This window comes from Centruroides vittatus, unplaced genomic scaffold, assembly GCF_030686945.1.
Source record: "Centruroides vittatus isolate TY-2023 unplaced genomic scaffold, ASM3068694v2 contig_150, whole genome shotgun sequence".
In the NCBI taxonomy this organism is placed as follows: domain Eukaryota; kingdom Metazoa; phylum Arthropoda; class Arachnida; order Scorpiones; family Buthidae; genus Centruroides; species Centruroides vittatus.
In genome coordinates, this window is record NW_027120928.1 from 1,639,679 (window position 1) to 1,655,219 (window position 15,541).

At 32.7% G+C, this 15,541-nt stretch overlaps 1 protein-coding gene across 1 annotated transcript in view; it reads right to left on the reverse strand.

Annotated features, from left to right (window-relative positions):
* LOC136968654 (trithorax group protein osa-like) overlaps positions 1 to 15,541 on the reverse strand; it is a 244,373-nt gene that overhangs the window by 15,506 nt on the left and 213,326 nt on the right. The window contains exons 13-14 of the mRNA XM_067262654.1: positions 12,312 to 12,548; positions 1,563 to 1,653 (exon numbers count right to left, since the gene is read on the reverse strand). Of these exons, the coding sequence (XP_067118755.1) occupies positions 1,563 to 1,653; positions 12,312 to 12,548 (328 nt within the window). The remainder of the gene's footprint in view (positions 1 to 1,562; positions 1,654 to 12,311; positions 12,549 to 15,541) is intronic.

Below are 15,541 nucleotides of genomic sequence, written 5' to 3' on the forward strand. Positions count from 1 at the left end.
TTCTAAGGGAAGAACTCTGCCTTTTCTGATAAGATGTGGCACTGATATAGATTCAGAGTAATTTCAACAAACTTGTGTAAGACTTTACACCAGTAATGATGTTCTCTCTATATTTATTAGGGTTGGCACATAAATAACTGAAATCTAAAGCGAAAATAAGTTTTGCTAACCAAATGAGTAAAATTTGCCATCCTTTTAAAAATTCTTGTAAAACATTCACTTTACTAGTTTATCACTCTAACCAATCTTATTTGCATCATGATTTCTTTTTTGATTGAATACAGTGTCACAGAAACATCTGAAGATTTTTAAAATATTAAACCACACACACACACACACACACACAAAAAAAAAAAAAAAACCTATAAATTGCAGCAAAAACTTTAATTACTATAATATTTTCAGCTGTTTATATCTACCATGAGAAAAAATTAAAAACCTAAACATGATATTTATATCTTACAGCTTCCTTAAAATTCAATAAGGAAAGAACAGAAAAAAATTTAATCAATATTTTAATTTTCACCAATGCTTTTGATCAAGAAAAATTTCTAATTGATGATTAAATATTTTTATCTGTTAAGCATTTAAACATTTGTAAATTAATTTATGATGGTAACACTTAACAGAAATTAGAACAAATAAAAATTGACTCTTTTCAATAATTATTGATTGTAATATATTAAATTTAATAAAAGCTGGCAACTTTATAGCTAAACTTTCCCAGTATTCTTTATTTGTTTTCATCCCTAATAACTGCTGCTACCATTACATTTATAAATCTTCAGATTGGTTTGGGAAATGTTAAGAGGGTGGGACCATATCTCCCAAACCAACAGTCTGATTTTCCTGAAAATTTCTAAAAACATTTCCTCCTAATACACAAACATCCCCATGAAATTTGAGAAATTTTCAACAAAAAGCACAGAAGTTATTAAGCTTCAAATTCATATACTTCTGATAATTAGCACTGAGTTCAGCGTTAACGTAGATTCTTCTTTTTATTGCAAGCACTTTCGACGAAAAATTACGATCGTCGTCTTCAGGCGAATGTGGAAAGAACAAATTTGAAAGAGGCACGTGCCGAACGTTCCAAACCGAATAACGGAAGATTTTCGTTGGCGAGTTTTTAAAAAATATAATGTATTCTTTTAGCGTTCGGTAACTTCGCCGGTTCGAAGGAGATTTTAGATCGGCACGAATTGACGGTGCATGCGCTGAAAAGCACACACGCTACGTGTGCGCTTGTCGGCGTGTTTGAGTGTTTATGCGCTTGTAAAGAGTGACCCAAATTTCGGGCAAGTCCAGGGTGGGGACGTTGCATGCCTCTGCTGTTATTGTGAGGATCGCTTCCCAGATGAATATTATTTTTCTATTGTTGGAGCTTTTTAGGAGCGCTGTTTCTGACCAAAGCGGAGTGTAACCCTGTTGTAGAACTTTTCTGGTCAGCTCTGTTGTTTGCCTTCCTTTATTTATATCATACTGGATATGCAGATACAGAAATCGCCGGAAGGACCACGGTTTGCGGTATACCACAAGTCCGACATGATTCCCCACATCACTCCAGCTGACGCCTTCCAACCATCGCGGTATATCAATGCCGCCATAGCAGCTCTCATCAGAAGGGCGATACTGCTTCCCTCATCGCAGGACCTAATAAACGATGAATTGGAAATCATACGAATGGCAGTATTACACGCTGGATTCACAGGCGCCAAATTTACGCATGTACTGCGTAGAGTGAACGATTCCATCCACCCGTTCACCACGCTACACAACAAAAAAGAAATGGCAATAGTACCGTCAACATTACCATATCTAGGAGCACAGTCCATACTCATTAGCCGTATATTCCGGCGGTACGGCTTCGTGCTCCCCTTGACCCCTCTACCCAGCCTACGCAGAACCATATGCAACGACCGAGACAAAATCAGCGCATTAGAAAAATCGGGGGTCTACGCGGTGCCACTAAAAAATCCAACAACAGGAGAAATAGAGAAATATATAGGGGCAACAACAAGAATGATCGCCTGCCGTATCGCGGAACACCAGGATGATATAAATAAAGGAAGGCAAACAACAGAGCTGACCAGAAAAGTTCTACAACAGGGTTACACTCCGCTTTGGTCAGAAACAGCGCTCCTAAAAAGCTCCAACAATAGAAAAATAATATTCATCTGGGAAGCGATCCTCACAATAACAGCAGAGGCATGCAACGTCCCCACCCTGGACTTGCCCGAAATTTGGGTCACTCTTTACAAGCGCATAAACACTCAAACACGCCGACAAGCGCACACGTAGCGTGTGTGCTTTTCAGCGCATGCACCGTCAATTCGTGCCGATCTAAAATCTCCTTCGAACCGGCGAAGTTACCGAACGCTAAAAGAATACATTATATTTTTTAAAAACTCGCCAACGAAAATCTTCCGTTATTCGGTTTGGAACGTTCGGCACGTGCCTCTTTCAAATTTGTTCTTTCCACATTCGCCTGAAGACGACGATCGTAATTTTTCGTCGAAAGTGCTTGCAATAAAAAGAAGAATCTACGTTAACGCTGAACTCAGTGCTAATTATCAGAAGTATATGCAACTTTGGCGTGAGTTAACTTTTATTATTTTCTATAGCTTCAAATTAGGTGAACAAAATCATGCCCCCCACATACATTAACATACATACAAAAAATCCCCCAACTTCTTTTGCTTGACGAGTGCCTCCCGTTATATGATTTTGTGCTATGTTTTTTTTTTGGTTAATAATTTCTTCTTGGTGTCCAAAAATGTAAAAATTTCCAATGGGTCATTTTTTTTTACTGTCATACTTTTCCTCTATTACATAATCATGGGAAAGTAAAACAGCTATACTTGCCAACCTTTAGAATGGGGAACAGCTGGGATGTTGGTAGAAAAATGCTGACAGAATAAAAAGTGAAAAAAATTCTTTGTCTTTTAATTGTTTTAAAAAATATTTTATTCGTCCGACGAAAACGAAAAAAATTCTTTGTTAACATTGACATTGATACTGATTAATGTTTATATTAAATACCTTTAAATAAACAAAATTTAATATTATCTCTGAATACGATATCTTATAAAGCTATTGTCGTAAACACTGTCGAGAGTACAGCAATAACTTTATAATCTTTAATATCACAATTTAAAAACCGTCAAATATTTTACGGGACATATCGAATCAACACCTAGATTAACAACACGTTCCATCTCGACATGTCACGAATCTGCATGACGAGTGCCTCCCGTTATATGATTTTGTGCTATGTTTTTTTTTTGTTAATAATTTCTTTTGTTATGGTACAATGTATTCGTGATAATTGCTATCAGTCAGTTTATTGACTTTCACTGCAACTATTAAGGACAAGAATTTTTCTGGTTATTTATTTCCTATCTCTCTGTCTTTTTCTTACCATACCGAATATCTTTTCTATTTGCCACACAGCAATGCAGAGAGGCCCTGCAATGCTGTGTAGTAAAACCATCATTGGCCTTACTATTTTACAAAGATTTGTAATCTGTAAAATCCCACAAATCTCAAAGAATTAGCGAGTTCTTTTCTCGAGAAAGTTCGTACCATACGGCCCGTATATTCTTAAGCAACGAATCGGACGTTTCTTCTTTTTGGACAGGGAAACTATAGTGCCACTCAACAATTTGGTATGGCCTAACTGTAAAAGTAACTCGTTTCCTTCCGCCGACGAATCGGCCATAATTAATTTAACCTCTAACGCGGCAGCACTAGAGTTGCCAGACTCAAAGATAAATTCTATGTTATCCGTCATTTAAAACGATCGCATTTGAGCTAAAATTCATACGTAGAAATATCTATCTTTGTTCTTTCCCAATCAAAGGAAACTGAGAACGACCCGACGGTTCGCTTCGGTCGCAATAATAAAACACATACAATGTCTTCGGCGCACATATTGGCATTCGACTCGTTAAACAAAGCGTTTACACGATAATATCAAATTCTCTCTAAGTCTGCACGTAGCATCGGGTGTAACATACCCAATAAATTTAATTAAAAATTGCAAAATTACAGAGAGTGCATCTAAAACTGCAATTGTATTCCAAATTTTTGCATTTCGTTTGCTTTCCGACCACGTAAAATACTCTCGGATCGAAGCGGCCGGACGGCCAAACGGTCGAGGCGGCAGCCCACCGGGCCGGGGACCAGGGATCGAATCCGGACGGGTCGAAAAATCCCCGTAAATTTTTCGGGGAACGGCCCGTCCGGACGCGTCGAACCCCGCCCCCGTTTGAAACCGTAACGGGCCAACTAAAAGCGGCCCTCTTAGTATCCACAGGACGGAGAATTTAAAAAAAAAAACCTCCCAAATCAACAAACATATATCATTTACATTTATTATGTAATTTAATTGCAAATGCAAAGAAATAAACATATTAAATTTCAACTTGCTATAAATTATCTCATGTTTCATCAATTGACATTGGGTTTGTTTGTTGGAGAGAACACCTGTTCTTTCTCAAGCAGAAGTGAGGGAAAGTTATTTACTTGAATAGGGAGATTTTTAGCACTCTGTGACCACTTCCCACTGCAAATGTCAACCAGGTGCTAATTGTTTTATTACTCTGCTGCTTTTTTTCTTGGTTGTAATTGGGTAAAATGACAATATTATTGTTTCATTTTACTCGGGCAAATGTCGACTTTCACATTTAACAACTAATATTGTTATATTTGATTACATTAATTTTACTTTTAATTTTTTATGCGACATAGTGGCGCGTTAAAAACGCCGACAAAAAGGAAAAACAGCCCGTACACCGACAGAGCATACAAAAGACTGATGGTTGGCAACTACGAAAAACATAGAATATAATTACTGAAAGGAATTCATTTTGAATTGTAAATGATTATTTTACGAAAATGATGATGCTCCCAAATAAAAGATGGCTACATCAATATTCACGTTTCTTTCAACTACACGAAAAATTAATAATTAAAATAAATATATCTTTATTTTACCGTCAAATTCCGAATCAAAGCGCCCCCTTCTTCACGGAGGAATTCGGCCATCTTTAATTAGAGGGCGATTTTCGAGAATTTTCAAATTCGAATAAATCGACAAATTGAAATTATGGCATATATTCGAAGTTTTTATTTTAATTCAGTCCTTTTAATTCTTTATATCAATACGAAAAATAAAAATTTTATTTCGTAAAATTTAATTCATATCGATTCAATCAAAACACGGCTTAAAATGTCGCAAAAAAATAAGAGATATTAAATTATTAATTTTTCGTGTAGCTGAAACAAACGTGAATATTGATGTAGCCATCTTTTATTTGGAAGGTGAGAGGGTGGCGATGCCCCCCAGTATTAAAATACTTTAAAACGTACTGCAAACCAGAGGTGAGTAGTTCCAGTCGGAACCGTTCCAAAAGAACTGTTTCGGACTCTGAACTACTAACACGTTCTTCATCTGTACTTTTTTAAAACTGTTTCCGCCCTGTGGGCACTAAGACGGTTTTTTTAACCGGCCCATTATGGGTATGGCCAGGCCCACGATGGCCCGACGTATCCGAACGGACCACTCCCAAAAATTCCTGGGGATTTTTCCACCCGTTCGGATCGGACAAAGGGTTCAGAAGTTAATAAGGGAAACGAAATCGAGAGGGGTAAGCAGTCCAGGTTTAGTGATAGTCTACATTTTCCTCAGATTCCCAGTTAAACAAGAATAATTAGGAGCAGATCGACCGAAAAACAAAGAATGGAGAGACAAACATATATAAAACCGACCGGGGGCGGTCTAGTCCAACAGACTAAGCAATTCCGACAGAACCGTCTACGTGATTGTTCCCAGAAACCGTTTCGCACTCGGATCAGTTCCAGCAGCGGAACCAGATCTCCGACAATCGGCACTAATACTTGCCTAACCGGAAGTGACGTGATTAAAACTCTGTTATTTAATATCTCGAGATGGATCGCGTTTTAGGACAGTGGTTCTGTTGGTCATTCGGGACGGTCGTCAATTTTCACCCGTCCCTACCTCATTCACAGTTGGAATCTCATCGAAAAATTCGCCACCGAGTCAAAATGGAGACCTATTCAAAATATAGTCGAATAAACATTATATTCGGACAGTTTATTTTAGCCACAACCATCCTTCTGGTTATGTAAAACGAATAAAATCATAATAAATAGGATTTAGAAATTAAAAATCAATTCCGACACGATTATATGTACACACATTTTTCACAAACATAAACGAACTCGATTATATCCCAGGGCGATTCAAAAGTTCGTCAATCGGTTTGAACCAGTGTTGCCGCAATGAAATTTCAAAACGTACTGAATCTCCTTCCAAAAATGTACAGTACTATTTCTATGGTTGGTTGCTTTTGATATTAATATACCATCATACTAAGTTTTTGTGCTTATTTCAAATTCATATTCATAAATACTTTGATTACGTGCCAATATATATAGGGGAGATCGGGGCAACTTCGGCATACGGGGCAAGTTCGTCAATTAAATTTTCTTTTAAACAAAATAAAAGCAGATTCTCTTTAGAGGCTAAACAGATGAGTTTTAATGACGGCTTGTTTAGTGTGGTGTCTGTGTTGTTCTCCGACAAGCGTAGTTGAAATATCAAATAAGTTGTCTGTTTCGTTCAATTTCATATAATATTTTGCTTCCATTTATATAGAATTAGCATGTTTTGTTATAATTCCATAATAACGAAAGTTATTTTTCCTGTTAGAAGGATAAAACATTAACTTATTCACGTGACCAGATCATGGCTTAATACTCTATTCTCAGGGTTCCACTTAATGTTTCTAAATCGTGACTAATGGGGCATCTTCAGCAGTGTTGCCGATCTTGTTCCCGATCGTGTTTTGCTATGGTTTGATTTGGCCGCAGCTAACAACTAGCAGAAGAAATAACTAGATTCCCATACAAAGCCACACTAGAAGCCAAGGCTAAAGATAAAAAAATCAGGAACTCGCATAATAAGTGGTAGAAAATAATATAAAAGTATTTATATTATTTATACTCGTACAATTTCAAAACTATTTTCTGTAATAATTCGACTCTGACTTAACCGATATTTTGATATTATAGACGACAAAAGTTTAAAATCGTTGATTTTCTTACCTGTCCATTATTTTTGTTTGACGGATTTGAATTGTTTGGACCACGTGGCGTGAAAAATTTTGTCGAGGTCCTGATGAGAATGTGCAGACGACTGAAACGTGTGACACACGTGTGAAAGAGGACCACCGAGTCAAGACATTTGCACGTGAAACTATCTACGTTTTTAACGTCCACCGACATACGCCATGTGCATGTTGTGATTGGATGATTCAAATTAATAAGTAGTGACACTAGTGAGACTTCATTGAACTAATTTTTTCTCATTTTCTTGTTAATTAAGGCATGAAATATTATTTTGTACCATAAATGGTACTGAAATATTATAATGTACTCAAAATGTATAAAAAACTAAGTGTACTTTCAATTTACTCGAAAAAGCAAAATGTACCCGAAAAGTACAAATGTACTAGGAACGGCAACACTGGTTTGAACTGTTGTTCATGATTCTGTAACTGTTTCAAACCGATTTTAACCGTTATAGAACAATCTCTCTCTCTCTATATATATATATATATATATATATATATAGGTTAACTGATTTTCGGGTTAATAATTTGTATGTTAATTTCCTTAGAAATTTTTACAAGAAAGACCTCTTATAAAAATTCCTGGAAGACGATGAAAAAAATGTAATTCCTAAGCTTAAATTTCAGTGTGTCATTTGGATTTTGAACGAAATACGCAGTACTACTAAACATTTCATCATTTAGCAACAATTCACTTATTGCATAAATTCGCTATAGAAAATTTATATCGGTAAAAGTGGAGTCGTAAAAAGGATATCTACTGTACTGTATTTTCATCAATAGTAATTTTTGGGGATACTATAGATTACCACCTATGGATTTCGGGTCTTTGAGTATATATCTGAACTCAGGAGACCGAGACGAGTTCAACGATACCCTACTCTTGGACCGGAGACGAAAAATAATAAAGTTATCATACTTTTTTTCAGCGATCGCGCGATGACAGGGAGTCGCATCGCTTGCCATTAAAATTGCCTTCAGTAGACGTTTCCCCCCTTTTTTTATTTTGTTCAAGAACTACCGTGAATCAATAACTAGTGACGTTTAGCACGTGGTGGCCTGCTGGCGGCTCCCCTCCGAGAGGTCAGTCGGGAGCGTGAACAGTGGGAACGGCCGCCACGTTCGCTGCCACAAGTAACATTAACCAAAATGGCGATCGCGCGATGATCAGAAGTCGCGTCGCTCTCTCCGCTCTCGTATCGCGTGTTAACCCTACTGGAGATGACCGTAGTCCGACGTCATGGTTTGCAGACTTTACCGCAAGATGGCATACTAGCAACTATGGTGCCGTCTTCGTGAGAGCATTAAAAAGTATGATAACTTTTTTATTTTTCGTCTCCGGTCCAAAAACAGGGTACTGTTGAACTTGTCTCGGTCCCATGAGTTCAAATATATAATCAAAGTCCTAAAATTCCATAGGTGGTAATCTATAGTACACCCTAATTTGTTACCAAAATATCCAAATTCATAAACCATAAGATAATTAAAGTACTTTACAGTACTTTAAAATCGTAGAAAACAGCATATGAATTATGCGAGTTTCGATTATTTATAGAAATACAGTACTCAGTTTTTCATAAAAAATTAAAGGAAACTAATTATTTTAATTTGTTTTAGGAGTGAACTTTTTTTTTTTTTTTTTAGATTTTCAGTTCCTAAATGGGATAACCAATTCTTAAAGTTTGGTAAACTCTTTTTCATAAACATTATTCCCATTTAAAAATCTTTAAAATTTTTTTAAAAAGGTTCCTAATAAAGAATGAAAACTGAATGCAATTTTTGTAGGAAATTGCAATGTATTGCAAAGTTAGCACTGACTAACAGTAACAACATTGATTATGCTAGTAACATGTTTTGTTAGATTTGATATTTTGTGTCAAAAAACTAATGTATATACCTAGGAAAGTTGCAGTTGCTGTGTTTTCTTTAGCAAGTGTGATCAACCTACTGACACTCTACAGGGTCTCAACTTAACCTACAAAAATGGAGTCTATGGGTGTCTTCTCATTGACGGTAACGTGGTTACTATTATATTCGTAGTTTCCGTGGGGATTTAATGTTAATAGTTTTTTCAACCGCACGTGTGTGGTGTTCTGTACGTTCTAAAACTCATTTATTGACGAACGACGGAACACTGTATGCATTAGGTTGAAAAAGTCGTTAACGCTAAGTCTACATGAAAGTTGACGGAGTGATATAATAGCGACAACATTCTCGTCGACGAGAAGGTGCTTTGTATATTCTGTTGCAATAGGTTAAGTCGAGGCCAAGTGCAAAAACCAAAACTAAAATAAAATAAGTGTGTCGGGGTCGGTATTCGGAAATTTCCTAACAATGTGGCATGTATTCAAGTGGCCTTCTGTAGTGTGATGTATGTGTTTCTATTCAATTGTAATGTGCCCAGGCTTTCGTGTAGTGTGTGTGGTATGACACCTGTACAGGAAAGAATGACAGGTACAATAAGCACCCTATCCATCCTCCACAGATGTCTTATTTTCTGAGAGAGTTCTGTGTACTTGCTGACTTTTTCAGTGCATGTGTTTTGTACATTGTGAGTGTTTGAAATGGATATGTCTATAATGTATGCGATTTTATTGTGTTTGTCAATGAGTGTGATGTCTGGTCTGTTGTGGTAAATTGTTTTATCTGTGATTATGGCTCTGTCATAGTACATTTTGTGCATGTTGTTTTCCAATACTGTCTGTGGAATGTATTTGTAGTATGGTTTGTGGATGTCTACTAATTTGTGTTTCTTTGCAAGCTCTTGATGTATTATATTTGCTACTTGGTTATGTCTGTGTAAATAATCTGTCTGTGCCAAGAGCTTGCAACCGGAAGTGATGTGTTGTATAGTTTCTGGCACGATGTGCCATTTGTGAGTGTTGTATCGTTGAGTATGTGTTTTCTGTAGTTTTTAGTATTTATGACCCGATCCTGCATGGCAATCGAGAATCCTTCCGTCTCCCCAAAGAGGCATCCCAGAGCTAACCGGCAGTTTGGTGCACTCTTATCGACAAAATCCCGAGCTAGGTCGTAAGGAGGCCTGCCGTGGAGTGCCTTTCGAGCCCAAGATAGCATAATGGTGTCTTATTATTATTATTAATGAAATTAGACATTCTTAATAAAATGTAAAACTGAGTTTACAAATTATTTGGTAACTGAGAATCACATCATTGTATCATGATAGTATTGATTGCTATCATGATCAAATCACATGATTTGCAATTCTTTTAGCTTTCACAATTTTTCTATATGTTCTCATTTATATCTTATTTTATTGTTTTTACAAAATATGTTGCGTATTTAATCCTGATGGCATTCAATCTTATAAAAACCATTTTTAAAAATATTCTATAAATGTGATAAATGAAAATGCCTAAACTCTTATTGGTATAAACCTATTATTGTCTGTTTTTATACTCTATATGTACGTAATATAAAAACTTTTAATTATATTAAATGAACTATAATAAAAAATGTGTACCTTCATCTCAAAAACTACTGACATATTTATGTTATTGTTTTATCCAGAAATATAAACTGATAGAGTAAACGAAACTAAATAAAACTGAAATTATGCAGAAAAATAAGATTTTCCAAAAGAAATCTGGTCGACTATCTCGAAAATTTAGCAAATTTGTGACAAAATGACTAAATTAAGTAATTTTTAATTTAATTTGACTTTTATTATTTTCTGTGAGTTAGATTTTGAATCAAAACGTTTGAAAGAAAGCATTAAATAAATATTGTGTATAAATTCAACATTAAAGCTGCAAAAATTTGTTAATGTTCAAGTGGGATCACAGGAAAAAGTAATTTATTTAACCTTATTCTGCAATTTTATGCAATATTTAAAACATTTCTAATGAACAAATTATTTCAATTAGTTTCAATTTTCATAGAAAGGATAACACGACATTCTAATTCACAGTAGTAAGAAGTTTTTAAGATATTTTCAACAATTAATCACATTTAAAGTAATTGTAAATTGTAGCTATAGACAATAATCCTAAAATCATTATTTAACCATAAATTTAAGATAAAGCACTATAAATCTTGTAAGTTTAAAACAAAATAAAGTTTTATGTATAATACTTCAAATTATATCAGATGATCATAATAAAAGTAATCCTACTCAATCTAAAGAGTATCTAAACTGCTAGATATTTAGCAGTCCAAATGCAACAAAATCTAGTATGGTAACATGTCAAGACATGCAAGACTGCCATTAAAAAATTAGTAAACCTACCATTATGACACTTTTGGTTCTGCAAATAACAAACATTTTATTTGCACAAGGCACTCATACTATACAGAGAGTTTTATAATGCAGGGGATACTGCTCGACGTGTTCCCCGTTCGGGCATAAAATCCGAAAGCAACGAACTGTCTTCGACGACCAACCATTCTACGAGTGATCTGGGATTCTCCTCACAGGTAGTGTGATACTATCTTCCAAGACTGCCAAATTTTCAATATGTCCTTAATAAATCACAATTTTTTTAGTGTTCCCACAATAACAACAAAAATCATACATATTAAGATGCAAAGAATGAAAGGTGTCATAGTGGTGATTTTTGGTACTATCTTTTATTTTTTTTTAAACAGGAATGCCTTCCACAGGGTCTGGAGTGTCACTACTAAAATTAATTGCATTTGGACTACTAAATATCTCTCTAGGCAGTGTTGACTAGGAGTACTTTAATTACTAACACCCAGTACTTAATTATTTGCTAAATACAGAAGAAATTATTTATGATAAACAAATTTTACAAAACAAAAACATTTCTAACAGTTTATTTAAATAAAAATTATTAAAAATCATTAAACAAAATGTTCATTTTAGTTAACACTTCTAAAAGATTTTAGTGAAAAAGAGTACAATCAAATTTCTTGTTTGTCATACCAAAATTTAAATTATTTTTTACTATTTTGTTACTTTGATTAAAAAACATTTATAACATTTATTAACTGATAACAGTGGTTAGATAGGTAAAATGATTATTGAATTTTCTTCAGTGTTAAATTTTGATTCCATGTCATATAATCATGAAAAAAGACAATGATGATGATGATAAAATCACTGCTTCTTCTGCACTTAGCATTTAAGGAAAAAATAATCAATCAAATTTTGACTCAAAATTTAATTCTTACCTGAAAATTGGTTGGAACACAGGATTTCGATAGGTATCTTGTTGGCACATTGTGTAAGTAGATTGATTATTGGGATATTGCCCTGTGGTTCTATTCTGATAAGCATTATTAGATGGAGGAATAGCTTGACTACCAGGATAACGCTGAGGTGGATAATTGGTGTGGTCTGAATTAGAAGGAATCATTCCACTTGTTTGTGAAGGAGGCTGAATAGTAGTGGCTTGAGTTTGATCATACCTACAATACAATCATCATAAATTTTAAAATTCAACATAAGATTTTATTAACTTTTAATAAATGACAACATTTGAATTTTTTATTTTTTAATAATTTAAAAAAACAACAATCTTCCATATAAAATAGATATTTTTAAGTTAAGTATGTTGTTGTTGATAATTTTGCTTATAGTTTAAATACAATAAAAACTTTTTCAAAATGATAATTTTCTATCGTTAGAATTTAAAAACATGTTATTTTCCAAAAGAGCCCAACAAACAATCAGAAATGCAAAACAAAATGTTAGAAATATTTTGCATCTCAAGTTCTAATTATATATTATTATACATATTACACTCTTGAAAAAATGTAAAAAGTTTCCAAAGATTGAAGAATTTGTATACAATTTGATTTATATTAACATTTTTAATAACTTAAGACCTTATCATCATATTAAAACACATGCAGCTTATAATTTTTGTAATATTGTGAAAGTTATAAGTCAGAAGAAAAAACTTCCGAGTTCTTCAAACTGAACTATTTACAAAATACTAAAACATTTAAATTATTCAGATTTAATAATGAAAAACATTTAAATTTATGAAAAAGTTTCAAATTAAACTAGAACAAATAGCATATGAAATACTACAAATACTACTAGTAAAAAAGTAGTACATAGAGCAAAATACATAAAGCAAGTAATTTGTTATCATTAAAATTGGTGTTAGAGATATAGCTTTTGTTATTAATTTTCCTAAGAAAGAAAATTAAATATAAAAATATAAATGACAACAACTTTCATACACAATTGTTAAAAATTATACACATATATAAATATTAAGATTGAATTCCATATCTTAATATATAACAACTTGGTAAATTCAATCCTCTGGTAATCTTTGTTTCTGAAATTTTCTGTTTGTTTAAAGTATGAAATATTGTAATTGATCTATATAAAAAATTATTCAGGAATTCAAATAAAGAATGAAATATAACAGTAGTAAGATGAATTTTGTAGCTTAATTCATTGTTAATCAACCATTCATAATAAAAAATTTAAAAAAATAAAAATTAACAACTATTGTAATAGAAAATTATTAAAGTATATTATAATATTATGTAAATAATGAGGAAAAAAACAATGTGCTGAACTAAAATTATTAAGAACAATTTTAAGCAGATAGATATTTTTTATAAATGGAAGAAATTCTCATAGATAAATTCATTGCTAACAACATGAAAAATTAAATTATGAAGTCTTGTTATTTTAAATTCTTACATACAGCAAAAAAAAAAGTGCTATTAATAATTTTGAATAAAATGAACATTTTTGCTGTTGATTTTTCCATTAAATCAGGTTTCCATATCATTATATGAAAAAAAATGATATTATAATTTATCATCATGCTATAAAATCAAAAATAATGACAGTAGTATGATGAATTAATAGCATTTGAATGAGCAATTCTCAATTCTTAGAAAATGTCAATATGTAATACCAATTTTTAAAGATTTTAACTATTGAACTATTCAACAATTAAATGAATCTGGAAATGAATAAGCAACCTTTTTTAAAATATCTAAAAATATTTTTTCCAAAAGGAAGAAAAAGGAATCTCAGAAAGTTTTGAAAGTTCTTAATAAGAAATTAATTCAGAATGCAACAGAGCTCTCTCTTAAGATTTTCTCTTTATATAGCAATAATTATGCTCAATAATACAATTTTTCTATTAAAAAATTAATTAAATTTAAAACAAAAAGCCAAAATAATAACTAATGTAAAAAAACATGAAATTCTTGAGAAGCTAAACCTTTAATTTCAAATTACTAATCCTACTCTTGAATTATTCATCAAACTATTTTTAATGAAACCAACAAATGATATTGATAACTGTGTGTCAAAAAAGCAGTATTAATCATTTTGTTAATCAATCTAATGCAAAAACCATCTTATTTTTATGTTTTCTACAAATGTAACTAGGTTTTATATTTTACAATAAAAATTAAATTTTACATTTTATTTCAAAGTTATGCTGTTTCAATAGGGGAAAAAAGTGATCACGTGACATAGGTGTCGCACATATCGATACGGTTGTAAACAAGATGTTCCGTTCGAAGGATAGCTTACTTTATAATAATGGAAGAACGAAAATATTTTTTAGGAAGGTTAACAACAGTACAATTAAAGGAAGAATTAAAAAAGTACAATGCCAAGTCAGCTGGTAGAAAAGCCGATTTAATAGAAAGGTAAGTTAAAATAATCTACATCTATATTTTTATCGTTAATTATTACATTTATAATTTCAAGTCCTTATAACTATTACATGATAAGGTAACTTACCAGTAGATGAAAGTTTTAAGGATAAGATTTCACAAAATGCACATTTTTCGTCGATAAAAACATTTAAAGATCAGTAAAGTTCTCATTGATTCCTTTCACATTTGTCTAACCAATACATAAGGTCAAAACTTTAATTAAAATAATTTTTTTTTTCCTTTGGAATATGGTCATGTACTGAGCCTGACATATTATAACCAATTTATACCAGTATCTGAAATGTTAACTGTACCAATAGGTTATCACTGTAATTTAGAACAACAATCAACACAAACAAAACTACTTTCTATGAAGTTCTAAGACAATATAAGAGATACATATCTTAATCTTTTACCAAGAGAAAACAATATTCGGAGTATTTAAAATAAATATAATCAAAAAGTCTTTTTTATTGGTCACAAGTCTTCTTGTTTCAATAATTTAATGCAATAAGACTAATTTCTTCACCAATAAACTTTTTGTACAAGTGAATTTTTGCCCATTTTCTTTTACTAAATCTGGCATACACTATATATATGCCATATTTAGGTGCTTGTCAATACTGTTCAGTTACCTTATACTGTTTATTTTTATATTATATGTAATATATTAAGGTAAGAATATAATATATAATAATAATTTTTGCCTTTCCTGTCAATGAGACAGAAAAAACTAAATAAAATATTGGTGATCATAT